Genomic DNA, 19,616 nt, shown 5'->3' on the forward strand with positions numbered 1-19,616 from the left:
CAGATTTGGGGTGAAGATTCTGGTATCCAAAATTAGGTGAACAATTTAACAAAAAGACAACAAAGACAATAAGCAATTTAATTTCAATCTCAGTAGAATTCAAAGAAAGGCAATTAACAAATGTCAGTTTTCTTTTTTTTGGGGGGGTAGGGGGGGCAGGGTTTCACTTGTTGCCCAGGCTGGAGTGCAGTGGCGTGATCTTGGCTTACTACAGCCTCAAACTCCTGGACTCAAGCGATGCTCCCAGTTCAGCCTCCTGAGTAGCTGGGACTACAGGTGTGCACCATCACGCTGAGAGGAGTTAGCTAGCTTTCCTTAGGTAGACAGCAAGGGAAGGGTCCCCAAAGAGCCCCCAACCCACGGGTCAGTGCCTCATCCCCACATAACAGAAAAAGCAGCCTGGGGATAAAAATCAAGCTGCAGGCACCGATAAGGGAACTAGCCAGGATGGTGGTGTGCCTGGAGACAAGCCCGCGGCTGCACAGATCGGAGAACCTCCAGCCCACTTAGATAAAAACTTGCACAAACCTCCGGCTCACTCAGATAAGGGAACAAGACCTGACATAGAAATGTCTTTGTCTTTTGTATAGTCAGCAGGTTCCCAGGAAAAAGTTTCTTCTCCTTTCGTGGGCATGAACAGTGTGGGCTCCGACGACTCCGGTGGGCACTTTCCTTTCCTCTTTCGACTGTGAGCTCGGCCTCTAAGAATTACTTCAGCACAATTGGTCCCCGGGACAAGCTTTCACTTCAGCTCCTGATAGGTCCCGGGCCAAGCTGAGTAGCCCCAATGAATCATCAATTCAGCTCCTGATTGGTCCCGGGCCAAGCTGAATCTCGCTTTCTCCAAGACAGCTCACAGACTAAGCAAATTCCTTCCCCTTGCCCAGACCGCAAAGACCCCCGACCCCAACCTCATAGTGGGCAACCCATTCAGGACCCCACTCTCCGCTGCGGAGAGCTTTTTTTTTTTTTTGAGACGGAGTTTTGCTCTTGCTGCCCAGGCTGGAGTGCAACGGCGCGATCCTCAGCTCACCGCAACGTCTGCCTCCCGGCTTCAAGGGATTCTCCTGCCTCAGCCTCCCGAGTAGCTGGGACTACAGGCATGTGCCACCACGCCCAGTTAATTTTGTATTTTTAGTAAAGACAGGGTTTCTCCATGTTGGTCAGGCTGGTCTTGAACTCCGGACCTCAGGTGATCCACCAGCCTCGGCCTCCCAAAGTGCTGGGATTACAGGTATGAGCCACCGAACCCAGCCAAGAGCTTTCTTCTTTTGCTTATTAAACTTTTGCTCCAACCTCACCGTTGTGTTCGTGCTCTGTGAGACGAAGAACTCCGGATACTATCTCAGACAACCAAAGACTGCTACATTTTGGCGCACTGGCGAGACTACAACACCTTGCTAATTTTTGTATTTTTGTAGAAACAGGTTTTCACCCTGTTGCCCAGGCTGGTCTTGAACTCCTGACCTCAAGCAATCTGCCTTGGCCTCCCAAAGTGCTGGGATTACAGGTGTGAGCCACCACATCCAGCAAAAGGTCATTTTTCACCTATCAAAATGGCAAAGATATTTTAAAAAGAAAAGATAAAAATTGGCAAAGTTCAGGGAAATTGCTGATGTGTGATTGTGTGAAACTGTTCTGAAGGGTTACATGAAATACATATTCAAAGCCTTCAACGTGTGCCTACTATTTGACCTAAATATCTCATTTAATATTTTTCCAAAGAAAATAATTTAAGGGTCAAATGTTTTAGAGTATTTAGGATATTTACTGCAACATTGTTTATAATAGCAAAAAAGAAATACTAGAAAAAGCTTCAGTGTACAGCAACAAATGGTTAAATATATAATGTATAATCTATACAATAGCATGCAGTAGGTCTCTTAACTCCACTTAACACATTCACAAAACTCCCCAGGGTGCATCCCTCCCCATTAGCCACCTCCCATCATGTCATAGGTAGATATGCAAAATGCTATATTGAAGGGCCAGGTAAATCTCAGTCAGGATGGCATTACAGCATGGAGAGACAAGTTATTATAGTACAGCACATGCTTGATTCCATGAGTCAAACTGCATGCTTCCAAGAGATAGTTGTGTTTGCTCCTGTGACTATTTCATGCCAGAGGTGCTTGTTGACACTGTGATTTCAATAAACATTACATAAACTAATACAAAAAAATTGCTTGAGACAGGGTCTTGCTGTCACCCAGACTGGAGTGCAGTGGCATGATCATAGCTCACTGCAGATTCAAACTCCTGAACTCAAGCAATCCATTCACCTCAGCCTCCTAACTGGGACTACAGGTGCACACCACCATGCTCGGATAATTTTTTAACTTTTTGTAGAGAAAGGGTCTCGCTATGTTTCCCAGGCTTGTCTCAAGCGATCCTCCCATCTGTCTCCCAAAGTGCTGGGATTACAGGCGTGAGCCACCACTGTGACTGGCCTAAAAATTTTTTGTTAAAAATGCTTTCCACCGGCCGGGTGCAGTGGCTCATGCCTATAACCCCAGCACTTTGGGAGGCCAAGGTAGGTGGATCACCTGAGGTCAGGAATTTGAGACCAGCTGGCCAACATGGTGAAACCTCCTTTCTACTAAAAATACAAAAACTAGCCGGGCATGGGGGCTGACACCTGTAATCCTAGCTACTCAGGAGGCTGAGGCAGGAGAATTGCTTGAACCCGGGAGGTAGAGGTTGCAGTGAGCCGAGATTGTGCCACTGCACTCCAGCTGGAGCGACAGAGTAAAACTCTGTCTCCAAAAAAAAAAAAAAAAAAAAAAAGCTTTCCACCGAATTCTGAGGCAGAGCCAAGTTTGTGAACACTAATGTAGAACCCACAATAAATATTGCTTCCTTCTTGGGAGGACTTTTTTCAGAGATTATTTTTTCTTCTAAGTTACCTTCCTGTCAAAAAAGGAACAGTCTTGGCTACAGATTTTTTTTTTTTTTTTTTTTTTTTGAGATGGAGTCTCATTCTGTCACCCAGGCTGGAGTGCAGGGGCATGATCACAGCTCACTGCAACCTCTGCCTCCCGGTTTCAAGCAATTCTCTGCCTCAGCCTCCCAAGTAGCTGGGATTACAGGCGCCCGCCACCACACCCGGCTAATTTTTGTATTTTTAGTAGAAACGGGGTTTCACCATCTTGGCCAGGCTGGTCTTGAACTCCTGACCTCATGATCCATCCGCCTCAGCCTCCCAAAGTGCTGGGATTACAGGCGTGAGCCACCGCGCCCGGCCTTGGCTGCAGATTAACGGGAATACCTCCCTTGGGCTTCCTAGGTGACACTATGATATTCGGTATGACCTCCCTTGCTCTATTCCTTGAAAGCAGTACAGGTACTGGTCAAGAGTGCCCTGGACCCACATTGCCTGGTTTTGAATCCCAGCACCTCCACATGTTACGCGTCGGACCTCCAGGAAGTTACTTAAACTCTCTGTGCTTCAGTTTCCTGAGTGGCCTAACCCTAAGGGGGGTTACAGAACCTGCCTCATAGTGTTGATTGGAAGAAATAAAGGAACTCAGACCTGCCAAGGGCTGAGGATGGTGCCTATCTAGCACATGGCAATGCTCCATAAGCATAAGCAGCTATTATTATTGTGGTTCCTATTTTTTAAATCAGATATATCCTGCGTAGCCACTAGCAGAATGTGCTAAATAGCTGTCTGGTGAATGAAAGAATGCCCAAATGGTCCTGTGTTTCCTTATCTAGATCATCTCTAAACACCTCCTCATGGTATGGTTTCAGACCTAAATCTTCCCACAAATCTTTAAGGATGCGGTAACTTTTGTTAAATCCCTTCGCCCCAACTTTTCATCTACCCTCTGACAACAAAAGCTGGGAAATAGAGGGAAGCAAAGGAATCATGTACAGCTGATGGGATTTAGACAGCACAGAGGAACTGGTTAGGTTTAAAGAACGTCATCCAAATACCCTGGCAGGAAACCTTGTATACTGACAGTTGCAATATGTGTAAGAAAAGAATGCATCCAATGGTATCCTCAATTAATTAATTAATTAATTTTTGAGACAGAGTCTTGCTCTGTTGCCCAGGCTGGAGTGCAATGGTGCGATCTCAGCTCACTGCAACCTCCACCTCCTGGGTTCAAGCAATTCTGCCTCAGCCTCCCAAGTAGCTGGGACTACAGGCACATGCCACCACAGCTAATTTTTTGTATTTTTTAGTAGAGACGGGGTTTCACCATGTTGGCCAGGATGGTCTTGATCTCCCGACCTCGTGATCCGCCCGCCTCAGCCTCCTGAAGTGCTGGGATTATAGGCATGAGCCACCACACCCGGCCTCTCAATTTTTTTGTTTTTTCAGAAGATGGGAGACAACATGGTAGGTTCAAATTAAAATTGTTTTGAAAGTATTTATTGTTTAATAATTCTTTCTCCCCTCAGCCCCATCTGGCCACTCTCTCGTTCTGCTTTTCTGATCATCCTAAAGATTGAATACATCCTCCTCCTGTATGGAGGACACGAAGCAACACTAAAATCAATACACTCGATCAGGTCTTCATCAGATACCACGTCACTGTGGGTGGAGTGCTAGTTTTCAACAAATGTGGTGTTCCTAGGGCTCTACAAGGTAGTCCTTTCTCAAGGTCGCTGGGCCACTCATGGAGTTGAAATGCCGCTGCCCATCTAAGTACAACATGGACTCTGAAACACAAGAAAGAGAACCCTGGAGAAACTTGTAACACCTTAGAAAACCATCATATCATCATATAAACACAAGACTACTTGGGAACACTGGGACAGAACAAGATACACTGTTGGGCCGGGGTGTGCCACATTCCCAAAGGAGCAGGCCATGACTCCTGCCTCTTCCTTTGGCTGGATCAGTTTTTATTTCATTTTTTTTTGAGATGGAGTCTCGCTCTGTTGCCTAGGCTGGAGTGCAGTGGCGCAATCTCAGCTCACTGCAAGCTCCGCCTCCCAGGTTCACGCCATTCTACTGCCTCAGCCTCCCGAGTAGCTGGGACTACAGGTGCCCGCCATCGCGCCCGGCTAATTTTTTTTTTTTTTTTTTTTTTTGTATTTCTAGTAGAGACGGGGTTTCACCGTGTTAGCCAGGATGGTCTCGATCTCCTGAACTCGTGATCTGCCCGTCTCGGCCTCCCAAAGTGCTGGGATTACAGGCATGAGCCACTGCGCCCGGCCTGGCTGGATCAGTTTTTGACTACCAGTGGCTGCTTGCCTGCCTGGGGGCCACAGGCATCTTTGGCCTTCAGGGCTGCCAAATCTCAAAAGCAGAATCTCCTAAAGACATGCTCTTGTGCTGACAGGCATCAATACACTTCCTACAATTCAAAAGGAGAAAAATGTCCTTAGAAGTTCTTCCCTTTGTTAGGGACAAGCAATAATCACTACTTACCTCCATATGTTTTCGGGAAAACCAATGGCACTTCTTTTTCCGACATGAACGTGAAATGAAAGACATTGGTGGTTGTATGCTCCTTCTCCTGCAGGGAAGCCACTTCACTGTGTACTCTGACTTGAATGTAATTATTCTGAGTAAAGCATACCTAACAGATTATAGACACTATAATCAGTCAACTGCATTAGGAAGGGGAAAAAGGCCGTCATAAGAGAAAACAGTGGCTTTTGGATATAGAAACTTCTAGGCTCAAATGAAAAAAAAAAGTTGTATGTCATCTCTCATCACACACCTACCTGCGAAGAAAGAAAGAGCAATGAGCCAACCTCAACAGGTTTCTGAAACATGATGTCATCCACTGCTACCACAAACGGTCGAGAACCACTATTGGGGGAAAGGACAGAATTTGGGGTATATTGCAAAATTCAGATGATCTCAATTTTTTCCCCTAACAACTAGCTGAAGCAAAATAAAAATGAACGAAGAATAAAGTTAGAGAAGGGGGAAAAGATCCTACCAGTGAGGAATGGTAAGAGATGCCATCGTGAGCAGATTAGGGCAAAAATAACTATATCTTTTCCTTTCTACATATCCTCACTGTATTTTCTCAGTAGTTTTTTTAATGTACGAACTTACAAAGTCAGAGAAACAACCTTCTAAAATGAAGATCAAACTCAGCTGGTATCAGTGTGGTATTCATTTAAAAACATAACATATTCCCACACACACCCAGACTGGTCCAAAATGTTTCATTTCAGTGGGGTGATATAAATTGCTTCTCAGAAGTTAAGACTGCCTTACATGTAACTCACCCGAAGCTACAAGCAGTAGCCCACGCAAGTTCATATGCTTTCCTCATAAGGAAACCACCAAAGATCCGATTGAAAATGTTCCGCTCCTACAGGACATAAATAAATATAAATGAATACAAAACTTATGGCCACCTTTGTATACAGAACAGAGGAATTAACAATGCCACAGGACAAAGGCCAGTTTAAAGGTGTGTTAAATCTTGGACAAATATCATGAATGGAAGCTATCCTATTCAGATTTCTCAGTAAATTATAATACCTGAGGGTGGCAAATTTCCAAACTCTTCAGTTTTGAATTCTCCATCCACACTGCATTAGGGGGCAAAACTCGACTCCGAAAACTTATAGTCCTGTACAAATGAATATTTATTAAACCCTGTTAATGCCATGGTCTCTTGTTGAAAAGTAAAAACATTTGCAAGTCACTCCCAATACACTCACAACTGTGGCTCTGGAGAAGGCCAAGGTTTAGGCCAGGCGCGGTGGCTCACGCCTGTAATCCCAACACTTTGGGAGGCCGAGGCAGGAGGATCACATGAGGTCAGAAGCTTGAGACCAGCCTGGCCAACATGGTGAAACCCCGTCTCTACTAAAAATACAAAATAATTAGCAGGCGTGGTGGCAGGAGTCTGTAATCCCAGCTATTTGGGAGGCTGAGACGGGAGGATGGCCAGGAGGCAGAGGTTGTAGTGAGCCAAGATCACGCCACTGCATTCCAGCCCGGGCAACAGGGTAAGACTCCATCTCAAAAAAAAAAAAAAAAGGTTGGGTGTGGTGGCTCACGCCTGTAATCCCAGCACTTTGAGAGGTGGAGGCAGGCAGATCACCTGAGGTCAGGAGTTCAAGACCAGCCTGACCAACATGGAGAAACCCCGTCTCTACTAAAAACACAAAATTAACCAGGCGTGGAGGTCCATGCCTGTAATCCCAGCTACTCGGAGGCTGAGGCAGGAGAATCGCTTGAACCTGGGAGGCAGAGGTAGCGGTGAGCCGAGATCGTGCCATTGCACTCCAGCCTCGGTAACAAGAGTGAAACTGTGTCTCAAAAAAAAAAAAAAAAGCCAAGGTTCAAATGTTTTCCCAACGTGGAATCTCACCATCCTTACTTTGGATCCAGTGTGCTGAGAAACATCTCATGTATGGTGGTCCTCTCCTCAGCGCTGGGGGCCATTTTCAGTAACGATGTGGAGCTGAAGGCAATTCTTCTCCCCTTGTTCACTGGAACAAGAGAGAATAAGGAGCAATGATCAGGAGGGTTGCACTACAGCACAGGGTATTCTGACCTGGGATACCTTTCAAAATCTCACTAAAAATTATACACATATCCAAGAGAAAACTGCAGAGGTCACATAAAACTCTCAGTGAGTCTTTGGTTCCACATGGAAATTATATTGGTTCAGTGTGAGATCACTTGATATCATCCTGATCCAGAGCCCTGACCTGCAGTTATCCCATCAAGATGCATTTCTCACTTCATTAAAACGGAGAAAACAGGCCAGGTGCTGTGGCTCATGCCTGTAATCCCAACACTTTGGGAGGCTGAGGCAGGAGGATTGCTTGAGTCCAGGAGTTCAACACCAGCCTGGGCAACATAGTGAGACCCCTGTCTCTACAAAAAAAATTTTAATTAGCCAGGCATGGTGGCACGTGCCTATAGTCCTAGCTACTCGGGAGGCTGAGGTGGGTGGATAGCTTGGGCCCAGGAGATCGAGGCTACAGTATTGTTCATTGTAGCCTCAAACTCCAGGACTCAAGCCCAACACCAGCCCGGGCAACAGAGCAAGAACTGTCTAAAAAAAAAAAAAAAAACTGAGATAACAAATTACTTCACTTAATAAATACTGTCTGATCAATAAAATCATTCAAAGTATGGACTCCAAAGAAAAAAGAATAGCATATTTTTAATTTCAATAAATTATTGGTATGAATAAGACATTTGGGCCAGGCACAGTGGCTCACGCCTGTAATCCCAGCACTTTGGGAGGCCAAGGCAGGCGGATCACGAGGTCAGGAGATCAAGACCATCCTGGCCAAAATGGTGAAACCCCGTCTCTACTAAAAGTACAAAAATTAGCTGGGTGTGGTGGCGCGCACCTGTAGTCCCAGCTACTCGGGAGGCTGGGGCAGGAGAATCGCTTGAACCCAGGAGGCAGAGGTTGCAGTGAGCCGAGATGGCACTACTGCGCTCCAGCCTGGCAAGAGAGAGAGAGACTCCATTTCAAAACAAACAAACAAAAAAAACAAAAAACAAAAAAAAGACATTTGACTGGTATGAAGAGCCCATATAAAATCTTAATCTCTTCTGCAGTGTAATTAATGTGCTTTTCAAATTTATTTTATTATAAACAAATTAATGTACATTCCCCTTGTCTAAAGAGCTCCTCTTCCTCTGGGCTTTCAGGGATGAGTGGATTTACAAATGCCGGCCTAAAAAGAAGAAAAAAAAGAATATAATTTAAGATATGCCATTATCTAATAAAACTTGAAGATGAACAATCACCTACTACTTTTAAAGAATCGGCTTTTCATTTTGGGTAGTGCTTACTGCTTGCCTTACACGTGAACGCTGGAACAATTAGGGAAGCCTTACAGTTGCAGCCTTAATTGCACACTAGAAACTTAACATTATAAAAAGGATACTGGCATTTGCTAAATGTTTAACCTGATTCTAATCACGAGGAAACAGTCAAATATAGGTTGTAGAACACTCTACAAGAAAACTGGCTTTAGGCCGGGCATGGTGGCTCACGCCTGTAATCCCAGCACTTTGAAAGGCCAAGCTGGGCGGGGATCACCTGAGGTTGGGAGTTCGAGACCAGCCTGACCAACAAGGAGAAACCTCGTTTCTACTAAAAATACAAAATTAGCCGGGCGTGGTGGCACATGCCTGTAATCCCAGCTACTCGGGAGGCTGAGGCAGGAGAATTGCTTGAACCCAGGAGGCGGAGGTTGCGGTGAGCCGAGATTGTGCCAGTGCACTCCAGCCTGGGCAGCAAGAGCGAAACTCTGTCTCCAAAAAAGAAAAAGAAAACTGGCTTGAACTCTTTAAAAATATCAATTTTTGAAGGACAGCAAATGGCAGAGAGACTATTCTAAAGAAACAGGATAACAAAATGCAATATACAATCCTTGATGGATTGGGTCCTGAATCAGGAAGATAGCTATAAAGGACATTTTAGGGACAACTGGTGAAATCTGAATACGGATCACATATTAAATAACTGTATCACTGTTGAATTTCTCAGATATAATAAAGGCATTGAGGTTATGTAGAAATACCTGGTTCTTAGGAAATACATGCTGAACTCCTGAATGGGTGAAGCAGTCTCAAACTTACTTTCCAATGATTCATGGGAAAAAATATGTAAATGTGTGTATTTATAGAGAGAGCGTAAGAGAATTACGCAAATGTAATACAATTCACGTGAAAGGCATATGTTTGTTGCATTATTCTTTCTACTTTTCTGTAAGCATCAAATTTTTTGAAATAAAAAATAAGGGAAAAGGGATAATATTTCACTGTGGTAGAATCAAAAGATTTGATGAAACAACAATGGAAACAAAAGAATTGAAACAGGCCGGGGCAGTGGTTCACGCTCGTAATCCCAGCACTTCGAGAGGCCAAGGCAGGTGGATCACCTAAGGTCAGGAGTTCGAGACCAGCCTGGTCAACGTGGTGAAACCCCGTCTCTACTAAAAATACAAAAATTAGCCGGGCGTGGTGGTAGGTGCCTGTAATCCCAGCTACTCGGGAGGCTGAGGCAGGAGAATCACTTGAACCCAGGAGACAGAGGTTGCAGTGAGCCGAGATCGCACCACTGCACTCCAGCCTGGGTGACAAGAGCCAACCTCTGTCTTGAAAACAAAAAACAAAAGAATTGAAACAACAGCTTGGAAAAGTGACATGCATCAGCTGGGAGTGAAACTTGCAGCAATGGCCTCAGTGCTTGAATAGAAGCCCCAGGCCAGTCACTGGCCACAGCAGGTCAGCTGGGGCTGGCAGGAAGGGCCAGAGTAGATGGGTGTTATTCTTCCCTCAGATCACTAAGGGACCAACATATTTTTCTATCTTAATTTGGCTTTCCAAGTCAGCTTTCCACGCAGCAGCAAAGATTTTTCACTGCAGACTTCTAAATCAAGTTTCTAATACAAATGAGATTTTCCACAGGCCACTGGACTCTGCTCTGTGCAAAGAGCAATCCCTCCCACCCCAGCTCTACCCCCACAATTAGTTTTTCTCAGTTTGGGTGTAACTGTTGTTAGAAACCAAGAATTCAATTTCAGAGAAAAAAGATGACGTAAAGTAAGTTGAAGTCTATATGGTTAAATCTGACTTGAAAATGACCACATAAACTCATGAGGCTCTTTTTTTGAGGTAGGGTCTTGCTCTGTCACCCAGGCTGGCATGCAGTGGTGTGACCTGGGCTCACTGCAACCTCCGCTTCCCGGGTTAAAGCAATCCTCCCACCTCAGCCTCCCACATCGTCTGGGACTACAGACACATGCTACCATACCTGGCTAATTTTTTTGTACTTTTAGTAGAGATGGGGATTCGCCATGTTGGCCAGGCTGGTCTCAAACTCCTGGGCTCAAGTGATCCGCCCACCTCGGCCTCCCAAAGTGCTGGGATTACAGGCGTGAGCCACCACACCCAGCTCTCATGAGGTTTTTTGTTTGTTTAAAATATATCCTAGCTCTGTCCACTGAAAAGGCCTGGTAACAATAACAAACTAGTAACAATGTACAGTTCTAGTGCCCAGATTTTGATGTCTAAATACCAGTTCCCGCTAAAAGGAACCCCAGGACTACTTGGAGAAATGGCTGACTCCAGGCCTGGGGCAGGAAATACGTAAGATGAGCCCAAGATATCTTGTGTCAGAGAGCAAGAAGGTATCAAACTGACAGGTGGAAAGGAGCCAGCTTAGAGGAACTACCACTGCCCAAAGAAGGCACACTCGGAGCATCAAGAGAAAACAATGGCTGCAATTTATTGAAATACATGTAATATATTGCAACCATGAATTCATAATGATGCTTCTCTGGAAGGACAGTGGCTCACACCTGTAATCCTAGCACTTTGTGAGCCGAGGTGAGAGGATCACTTGAGCCCAGGATTTTGAGATCAGTTTGGCCAACATGGCAAAACCCCATCTCTACAAAAAATTTAAAAATTAGCTGGGCAGCTACTCAGGAGGCTGAGGCCGGAGAATCACTTGAACCAGGAGGTGGAGGTTGCAGTGAGCTGAGATGGTGCCACTGCACTCCAGCCGGGGCAGCAAGAGTGAAACTCCATCTCAAAAAGAAAGAAAGAAAAAATATTAGCTGGGCATGGTGGTATGTGCCTGTGGTCCCAGCTACTCAGGAGGCTGAGGTGGAAGGATTGCTTGAGCACAGGAGGCCCAGGCTGCAGTGAGCCATGCTCATGACACATTACACTGCACTCCAGCCTGGACAGAAGAGCAAAACTTCATCTAAAAAAAAAAACCAGAAAACAAAAAACAAAAAACGGGCTGGGCGAAATGGCTCACGCCTGTTATCTCAGCATTTTGGAATGCCTAGGTGGGCAGATCACTTGAGGTCAGGAGTTCGAGGCCAGCCTGGCCAACATGGTGAAACCCCGTCTCTACTATAAATACAAAACAAATTAGCCAAGCATAATGGGGCATGCCTGTAGTCCCAGCTACTTGGGAGGCAGAGGCAGGAGAGTCTCTTCAACCCAGGAGACAGAGGCTGCAGTGAGCCGACATTGCGCCACCGCACTCCAGTGTGGGTGACCGAGTGAGACTCCATCTCAAAAACACACACACACAGAAAAAACAAAAAAAGAAATGTAAAAACATGATACTTTTCTAAAAAGCCAAAAAACTGGGAAAAGCATGTCATCACTAGCTAGTGAACCAACTCCTTATTCTGAAAACATGTAAATAAAAGACAAGAATGAAGCATTGATCCTAACTCCATTTCAAACCCAATTGCCCTAGTTGTTAAGGGAAAGCTCTTCTTTACAGAATTCCAGCTAATAAATGTAGAAGGAATGACAAAATTTGAGAATTACTCTAAACTGCCTAATGATACTAATTAAAGCAATGATCAGCAGTGGACATTGAAAGCACTGGAAAAAGACTGATTGGAAACTCAGCTATTTGCAGGATGACAAAGTACACCCCTGTAGATTGTTGCTGATCAGAAGAGGAAAAACTGAACTTCACAAAGGAGAGATTAGGCTGTAACTGCTTGAACCCACACAGTAATCTTGGCATCACTGTGAGTGGGACAACCTGTACCTCCTGATATGATGCAATATGAAATACGAGATATACAACATCACCTATGTAGTACTCTCACCAAATATGCTCAACCTAAATCTAATACAAGGCTTTAGATCTAACTTCAGTTTAGAGAAATTACTAGGGATAGAGAAACAAGATCAAAAAACAAACAAACAAACCACCGTGAGAAAGCAATAGAACAAATCCAGAAAGTGGGACACTATTTAGAACGAATGATCCAGCCTCTCAACGAGTGAATAAGAAACAATAGGGGGAAGACACAACTGTCCTGGATTAAAACAGATTTAAGAGCTTGCACAACTCAGCTGGGCATGGTGGCTCACGCCTGTAATCTCAACACTTTGGGAGGCTGAGGTGGGTGGATCACTTGAGGTCAGGAGTTCGAGACCAGCCTGGGCAACATAGTGAACCCCCCCCCTTCTCTACTAAAAATACAAAAATTAGCCAGGCATGGTGGCACATGCCTGTAATCCCAGTTACTCAGGAGGCTGAGGCAGGAGAATCGCTCAAACCCAGGAGGCGGAGGTTGCAGTGAACCAAGATCCCGCCATTGCACTCCAGCCTGGGCAACAAGAGCAAAAGTCCATCTTAAAAAAAAAAAAAAAAAAAAAAAGGATAATATTCTCTTAAGTAACTACATTACTATTGTCATGCCTAACAAAAAGAACTCCTTCATATATTCTAATATTAGTTCATATCCAGTTTTCTCCAAATATATTTTGAATGATTTGTTCAAATCAGGATCCAAATCTGGTCCATATATTACATTTGATTTTTATGTCTGTAAGTCTGTTTTTTTTTTTTTTGATAACAGCTTTATTAAGGTATAATTCGCATACCACACAATTCACCCATTGAAAGTGTACAATTTAATGGCTTTTAGTGTATTCACAGAATTGTGCAACATCTCTTTTTGTTGTTGTTTTGAGATGGAGTCTCGCTCTGTCGCCCAGGCTGGAGTGCAATGGCGCAATCTCGGCACATTGCAACTTCCACCTCCCAGATTCAAGTGATTCTGGTGCCTCAGCCTCCCCAGTAGCTGGGACCGTAGGCGCGTGCCACCACGCCCAGCTAATTTTTGTGTTTTTAGTAGAGATGGGGTTTCACCATGTTGGCCAGGCTGGTCTCAAACTCCTGACCTTAAGTGATTCGCCAGCCTTGGCCTCCCAAAGTGCTGGGATTACAGGCGTGACCCACCTCTCCCGGCCTGAGAATATTCTCATTTTTTAAAAGATGCCTGAAGTATTTAAGAGTGAAATGTCATGTCTGGGATTTGCCTTAAAATAAAAATGGCCAAAATATTGCAATTAAAACTGTTAAGCCCAAGTGATAGGTATATGGACATTCACTATAGTTTTCTCTCCAGTCTTATGTATCTTTGAAATTCTTCAAAATAAAGAATTATGAAAAAATAGGAATTACCCTTTATTTTCAGAATCACGAGCCACCATTACAAATGTTGCATCCAAAACAGGACAAAATTCATCACCATGTAACTGAAGAACAAAGGAAAGAAAATGTACATATGAGAAATGGATTTATTGGGAAGACCTACCACGATTCTAACAGACAGTATGTATGCTGGCCAGGCGCAGTCGCTCACGCCTATAATCCCAGCACTTTGAGAGAAGCCAAGGTGGGTGGATCACTTGAGGCCAGGAGTTTGAGACCAGCCTGGCCAATATGGCAAAACCCCGTCTCTACTAAATAATACAAAAATTAGCAGGGTGTGGTGGTGCATGCCTCTAATCTCAGCTACTCAGGAGACTGAGGCATGAGAATTGCTTGAACCCAGGAGGCCAAGGTTGCAGTGAGCCGAGATTGCAGGCCTCTGTCTCAAAAAAAAAAAAAAAAAAGAAAGAAAAGAAAAAAGAGAGAGAGAGAGAAAGCCTGAAACTGGAAAAAGAAGAGAAGCACGCTCATTAACCACTGTCTGCTAAGGGCCTACCCTGAGCCAGGCACAGCACTAGGCTCTGGGAATGGCAGGATGACAAAGGAGCCTGTGGCCTAGCAGAGGAGAAAAATACCTCAAAGTCCAATCGGGGGCTGGGCATGGTACCTCACGCCTATGATCCCAGCATTTTGAGAGGCCTAGATGGGAGGATCGCCTAAGACCAGGAGAGCGAGATCAGCCTAGGCAACATAGCGAGACCTGGTCTCTAACTACAAATAAAAATTTAAAAATTAGCCAGGCATGGTGGTGCATGCCTGTAGTACCAGCTATTTGGGAAGCTGAGGCAGGAGGATCCCTTGAGCCCAGGAGTTCAAGGATGCACTGAGCTATGATCACACCCCTGCACTGTAGCCTGGGTGACAGAAAACATCCCATCTCCAAAACAAAACAAACAAAACGCAAATAGTATATTGCATGAGATGGGCTGCTGGCATGGAGTTTGAAACTGTGCAAGACTGGGACCCAAAGGCAAGGGTCACAGAGGGGATCATCAGTGTTTAATTTGCCTGCTTTCCTCAGAACCTGAGCTTCTTGCAAGGCGTGCCTGTCCTCCTGATGGCATACCTACCCAGGTGGACCTCCCATCATGCTCACAAACACTAGTATGTTTCAGGGAACTGTAGTGTGCCAACCACTAGTACACGTTTATGCCTTTGTAGCTGGGCACAGGAGCTCCCAAGAAGAGGTAAAATCAAAGATGACTATGTGGGTTAAGTTAAATGCAGGTTGAGCATCTCTAATCCAAAAATAAAAAATACTCCAAAATCCAAAACTTTTCAAGCACTGACATGACACTCAAAGGAAATGCTCATTGGAGCATTTCAAGATTTTGAACTCTGGGATTAGGAATGCTCGACCAGTAAATATAAATATTCTGAAATCAGAAACACTTCTGGTCCCAGGCATTTCAGGTAAGGAATACTCAACCTGTATTTACAATGCACAGGCCTCTGAGGTTTTAAGATGTTTCTTCCCCCACCCCCCAGGAAGAGGGTCTCACTCTGTCACCCAGGTTGGAGTACAGTGGCACGATCATGTCTCACTGCAATCTCGACCTCATGGGCTCAAGCAATCCTCCCACCTCAGCCTCCCGAGTAGCTGACACCAGAGGCATGTACCACCACACCCAGCTAATTTTTGTAGAGATGGGGTTTTCCATGTTACCCAGGCTGGTCTTGACCTCCTGAGCTCAAGGAATCTGCCAGCCTCAGCCTCCCAAAATGCTGGGATTACAGGCATGAGCCACCATGCCTGGGCCTTAAGATGTTTCTTTATCCCCTAGAAGTCTGTACTTCCAGGAAAGTCATACCATAAAGTAATGACAGAAGCTATTTATAACCTGAGAGTATACTGGGTTCCCTCCTCAACAAATGATACAAGCCTCATCACTACTGCCCTCCCCCTCAATTACAGGAACAGTCTCACCAATCTCATTATGCCTCTGCCCTATTCAAACCTTTTAATAGTTCCTCCTTTCTTCCACCAGCACCTGGGCTAATCCTGTTAGCGTGGCATACAAAGCCTTCCACAACAGAGCCCACGATTCCTCTCCAGTTGTTCACCAAATACTGTGCTCATACCTGCACCTTTTTCTCTAGCCATAGCTAACTAACAACTGAGAGGTCCTGGGATAGAACAGGCTGTTGACTGCCTCCTGTCTATATCTTTACCTGATGCCTTCCTCAGCAGCCTCATTCTTCACAACACTCCTCCCCTCCCCCATCCCTATTCCCCAGACCAAGTTTATCTTTCCCTCCTTCATTCAGCCCCCTTAATAGAAACAGTCCTCTCTTGACAGTGGTTCTCAATGTAAGAGAAGTAGACGTCACTCTAATAGGTGGGCATTTGAAAAATACAGAGTGGTTTTTGTTGTCACATAACTTGGGGGGCATTACTATGGAGGGGGGTAACCAGGGAGCTAAATCCCTCACAATGCAAGCAGAACAATGAATGCTCCCACCAGAAATGCCAACGGTGTCCCTGTTGAAAAATACTGCATAACAATATACTATATCATAATCATTTGTTTATGTGACTGTCTCCCTACTACACCGTGAGCTCCTGGAGGACAAAGACCATTTTCCCCCAGTTATATCCCTAGTATTTAGCACAAAGACTGGCAGATAGCAGATACCTGATCAGCATTTGCCAATGAATGAGGGAGGCAGGTTCTAGGCACTATTAGAATGTCAACTCCAAGAGAATGGAACTTTATCTGTTTTGCTCACTGCTGTATGCCTAGCACAGGACAGGCACTCAATAAATGATTGCTAAATGAATGTTAAGTGAATGGATGTCAGGAAGTGAGCTAGGTGACTCAAACCCAGGTCCTGTCGTTGAGGAGTAGAGTCCACAGTGGAAGAGAAAAGACATATTCGTGCACAGCTCTGTAGGAGACTAGCAGGTGCCAGGAGAGCAAGTCAGAGGGATGGTATTGAGGGAGGAGGCCTGGGGAAGGAACAGGTGTTACATGCTGGGAGAATAAGGAAAGGATTGAGCATGAAGTTATCCTGGAGCACAGGGAGAATGTGGATACAGAGCCAGAGCACGAGAATTTCAGGCAAAGGAAAAAGCATCAGCAATTATACTCATTCACTCATTCCCAGTTGAATAACAGTTATCCAAAATGCTTGGGACCAGAAGTGTTCTGTATTCCAGACTATTTTGGATTTTGGATTTGTGGATTTGGAATGTTTGCATTCAATACTTACAGGTCGAACATTCCAAACCCAATGAGCATTTCCTTTGGGCATCATGTCAGTGCTCAAAGTCAGATTTTGGAGCATTTCAGATTTCAGAGTTGCAATGCTCAACCTATATGTAAATTATGGTTTACCATCATGAATACCCACTAGTGCCAAGCACTAGAACGCAAACATGAATAACTCCCTATCCTTACGATGCTTGAAGGCCAGTGGTGAGCATTAAGAAGGTATATAAATGATAAGTCAAAGGGAATATAGTTGGAAAGGTAGGCTGGGGCTAGTTTATGAAGCCCCTTGGGCCCTAATTAATCAAAGGAGTTTTGTTTTTTGTTTGAGATGGGGTCTCACTCTGTCACCCAGGTTGGAGTACAGTGGCGCAATCTCGGCTCACTGCAACCTCCACCCCCCCTGCCTCAAGCGATCCTCCCACCTCAGCCTCCCGAGTGGCTGGGATCACAGGTACACGCCACCACACCGGCTAATTTTTTGTACTTTTTTTTTTTTTTTTTTTGAGACCGAGTTTCACTCTGCCGCCGAGGCTGGGGTGCAGTGGCACGATCTCGGCTCACTGAAAACTCCGCCTCCCAGGTTCAAGCGATTCTTCTGCCTCAGCCTCCCCAGTAGCTGGGACTACGGGCATGTGCCACTACCCCCAGCTAATTTTTGTATTTTTAGTAGAGATGGGATATTTCACCATATTGGGCAGGCTGATCTCAAACTCCTGAACTCATGATTCGCCTGCCTCGGCCTCCCAAAGTGTTGGGATTACAGACATGGCCACCACGCCCAGCCAGTTTTTTGTACTTTTTGTAGAGACAGGGTTTCACCATGTTGCTCAGGCTGGTCTTGAACTCCTGAGCTCAGGAGATCCACCTGCCTCGGCCTCCCAAAGTCCTGGGATTGGAGCCGTGAGCCACTGCACCTGGGCTAGTCAAAGGAGTTTAGACTTTAATCCACAGATAATGAATGGTCACTGAAGGTTTCTGAGAAGGGAAGTGACCTGATTCAAGATCAGCTTTGGAAGACTTATGTGGTAAAAATGCATAAAATTAAAAGAGAGAGGTCAGGCTAGAGAAAGTCAGGTTAATTAAAAGACGGTTAAGGCACTCACACAAGAGGCAGTGAGGACTTGAATAAAACACAGGGCCAAAAGGATATGGGGAGAAAGAATTCTGGTGAGTTGCTGTGGGTGATGAATTTGCAAGACCTGGCAAAAGGCTGCATGGGAAAGGGAAAAATTAAAGCTGTCACAAAGGTTTGGAGCTGGAGGACGCAGGAGGCTGGCAAAGGGGAGACTGGAGGAGTATGAGAATTGGAGCCAATCAGTTTGGAACATACTGTTTATTGGAACTTGAGCTAGCAACAGCACGTCTAGGTGGAGAAATATAAGGAGCACTCAGGAAAGTGGGTATGAAGGTCAAGCCCAAAAAAGAAATTTGAGACCACCTCAACAGTATTTACAATAAATTAATATTATTGCCAGGCTGGGGGCGATGGCCCACACCTATAATCCCAGCACTTTGGGAGGCCGAGGCAGGCGGACCACTTGAGGTCAGGAGTTCGAGACCAGCCTGGCCAAGATGGTGAAACCCCGTCTGTATAAAAAATACAAAAACTAGCCACGCACGGTGGTGTGCACTTGTAATCTCAGCTACTAGGGAGGCTGAGACAGGAGAATTGCTTGAACCTGGGAGGCAGAGGCTGCAGTGAGCCAAGATCATGCCACTGCACTCCAGCCTGGGTGACAGAACAAGACCCTGTCTCAAAAAAAAAAAAAAAAAAATTTCCAACAGTGGTTACTGTGTGATAGGCACTGTACCAAAGTACTTCACATGAATGGGTTTTTTTCAAATTTCCCTTACCACAACCATATAACATGGTACTCTGTTACTATTTTCATGTTACATTTGAGAACACAGAGGCTCAGACAAGTGGTTTATCCATAGCCACATGACTAGGAAGCAGCAGCGCTGGGATTAGAACCTAAATCTATGCAAACCAGAGGCAGAGTGCTTATCCCCACACCACTTCTCTGGAATAAAAAGGATCACTTGAGTCATGAGTTATTAGTCAAATAGCCAGTGAAGAATGCAAATTTAAAACAAAAGTGTTTACTTGTCTGACACTGAGTTCCACTGGTTCTCTCTCAATAATTCCTGTATCTCTTTTTCAACCTATTTGTCCAAGAGGCAAATTGTCAAGATTCCCTAAAACGCAGGTCCTGTGCCAGGAATCTGTTGTGCATGGCACTGAGCAGACTAGGAATTAACCAAGAATATTTTTTAAAAGACTGTAGGCAGAACAGGCCGGGCGCGGTGGCTCACGCCTGTAATCCCAGCACTTTGGGAGGCCGAGGCAGGCGGATCATGAGGTCAGGAGATCGAGACCATCCTGGCTAACACAGTGAAACCCCGTCTGTACTAAAAATACAAAAAAATCAGCCAGGCATGGTGGTAGGCACCTGTA

The 19,616-nt window shown here is 45.1% G+C and overlaps 1 protein-coding gene across 3 annotated transcripts in view; it reads right to left on the reverse strand.

Annotated features, from left to right (window-relative positions):
* Positions 1-4,365: 4,365 nt before the first annotated feature.
* The window catches only part of ACOT9 (acyl-CoA thioesterase 9), a 39,362-nt gene continuing 24,111 nt past the window's right edge, over positions 4,366-19,616 (reverse strand). For 2 of the 3 annotated variants that reach the window (XM_054472060.2, XM_054472062.2), the window contains 8 exons: positions 13,914-13,987; positions 8,561-8,628; positions 7,308-7,419; positions 6,461-6,551; positions 6,202-6,287; positions 5,686-5,773; positions 5,387-5,537; positions 4,366-4,671 (listed from right to left, as the gene is read on the reverse strand). In XM_054472060.2, coding sequence (XP_054328035.1) covers positions 4,583-4,671; positions 5,387-5,537; positions 5,686-5,773; positions 6,202-6,287; positions 6,461-6,551; positions 7,308-7,419; positions 8,561-8,628; positions 13,914-13,987 — 759 coding nt within the window. In that variant the 3' untranslated portion in view covers positions 4,366-4,582. Of the gene's footprint in view, positions 5,313-5,386; positions 5,538-5,685; positions 5,774-6,201; positions 6,288-6,460; positions 6,552-7,307; positions 7,420-8,560; positions 8,629-13,913; positions 13,988-19,616 lie in introns of all 3 variants that reach the window. The other variant, XM_063660181.1, reaches the window with a different exon arrangement.

The sequence above is a fragment of the Pongo pygmaeus genome, chromosome X (assembly GCF_028885625.2).
Source record: "Pongo pygmaeus isolate AG05252 chromosome X, NHGRI_mPonPyg2-v2.0_pri, whole genome shotgun sequence".
NCBI lineage: Eukaryota > Metazoa > Chordata > Mammalia > Primates > Hominidae > Pongo > Pongo pygmaeus.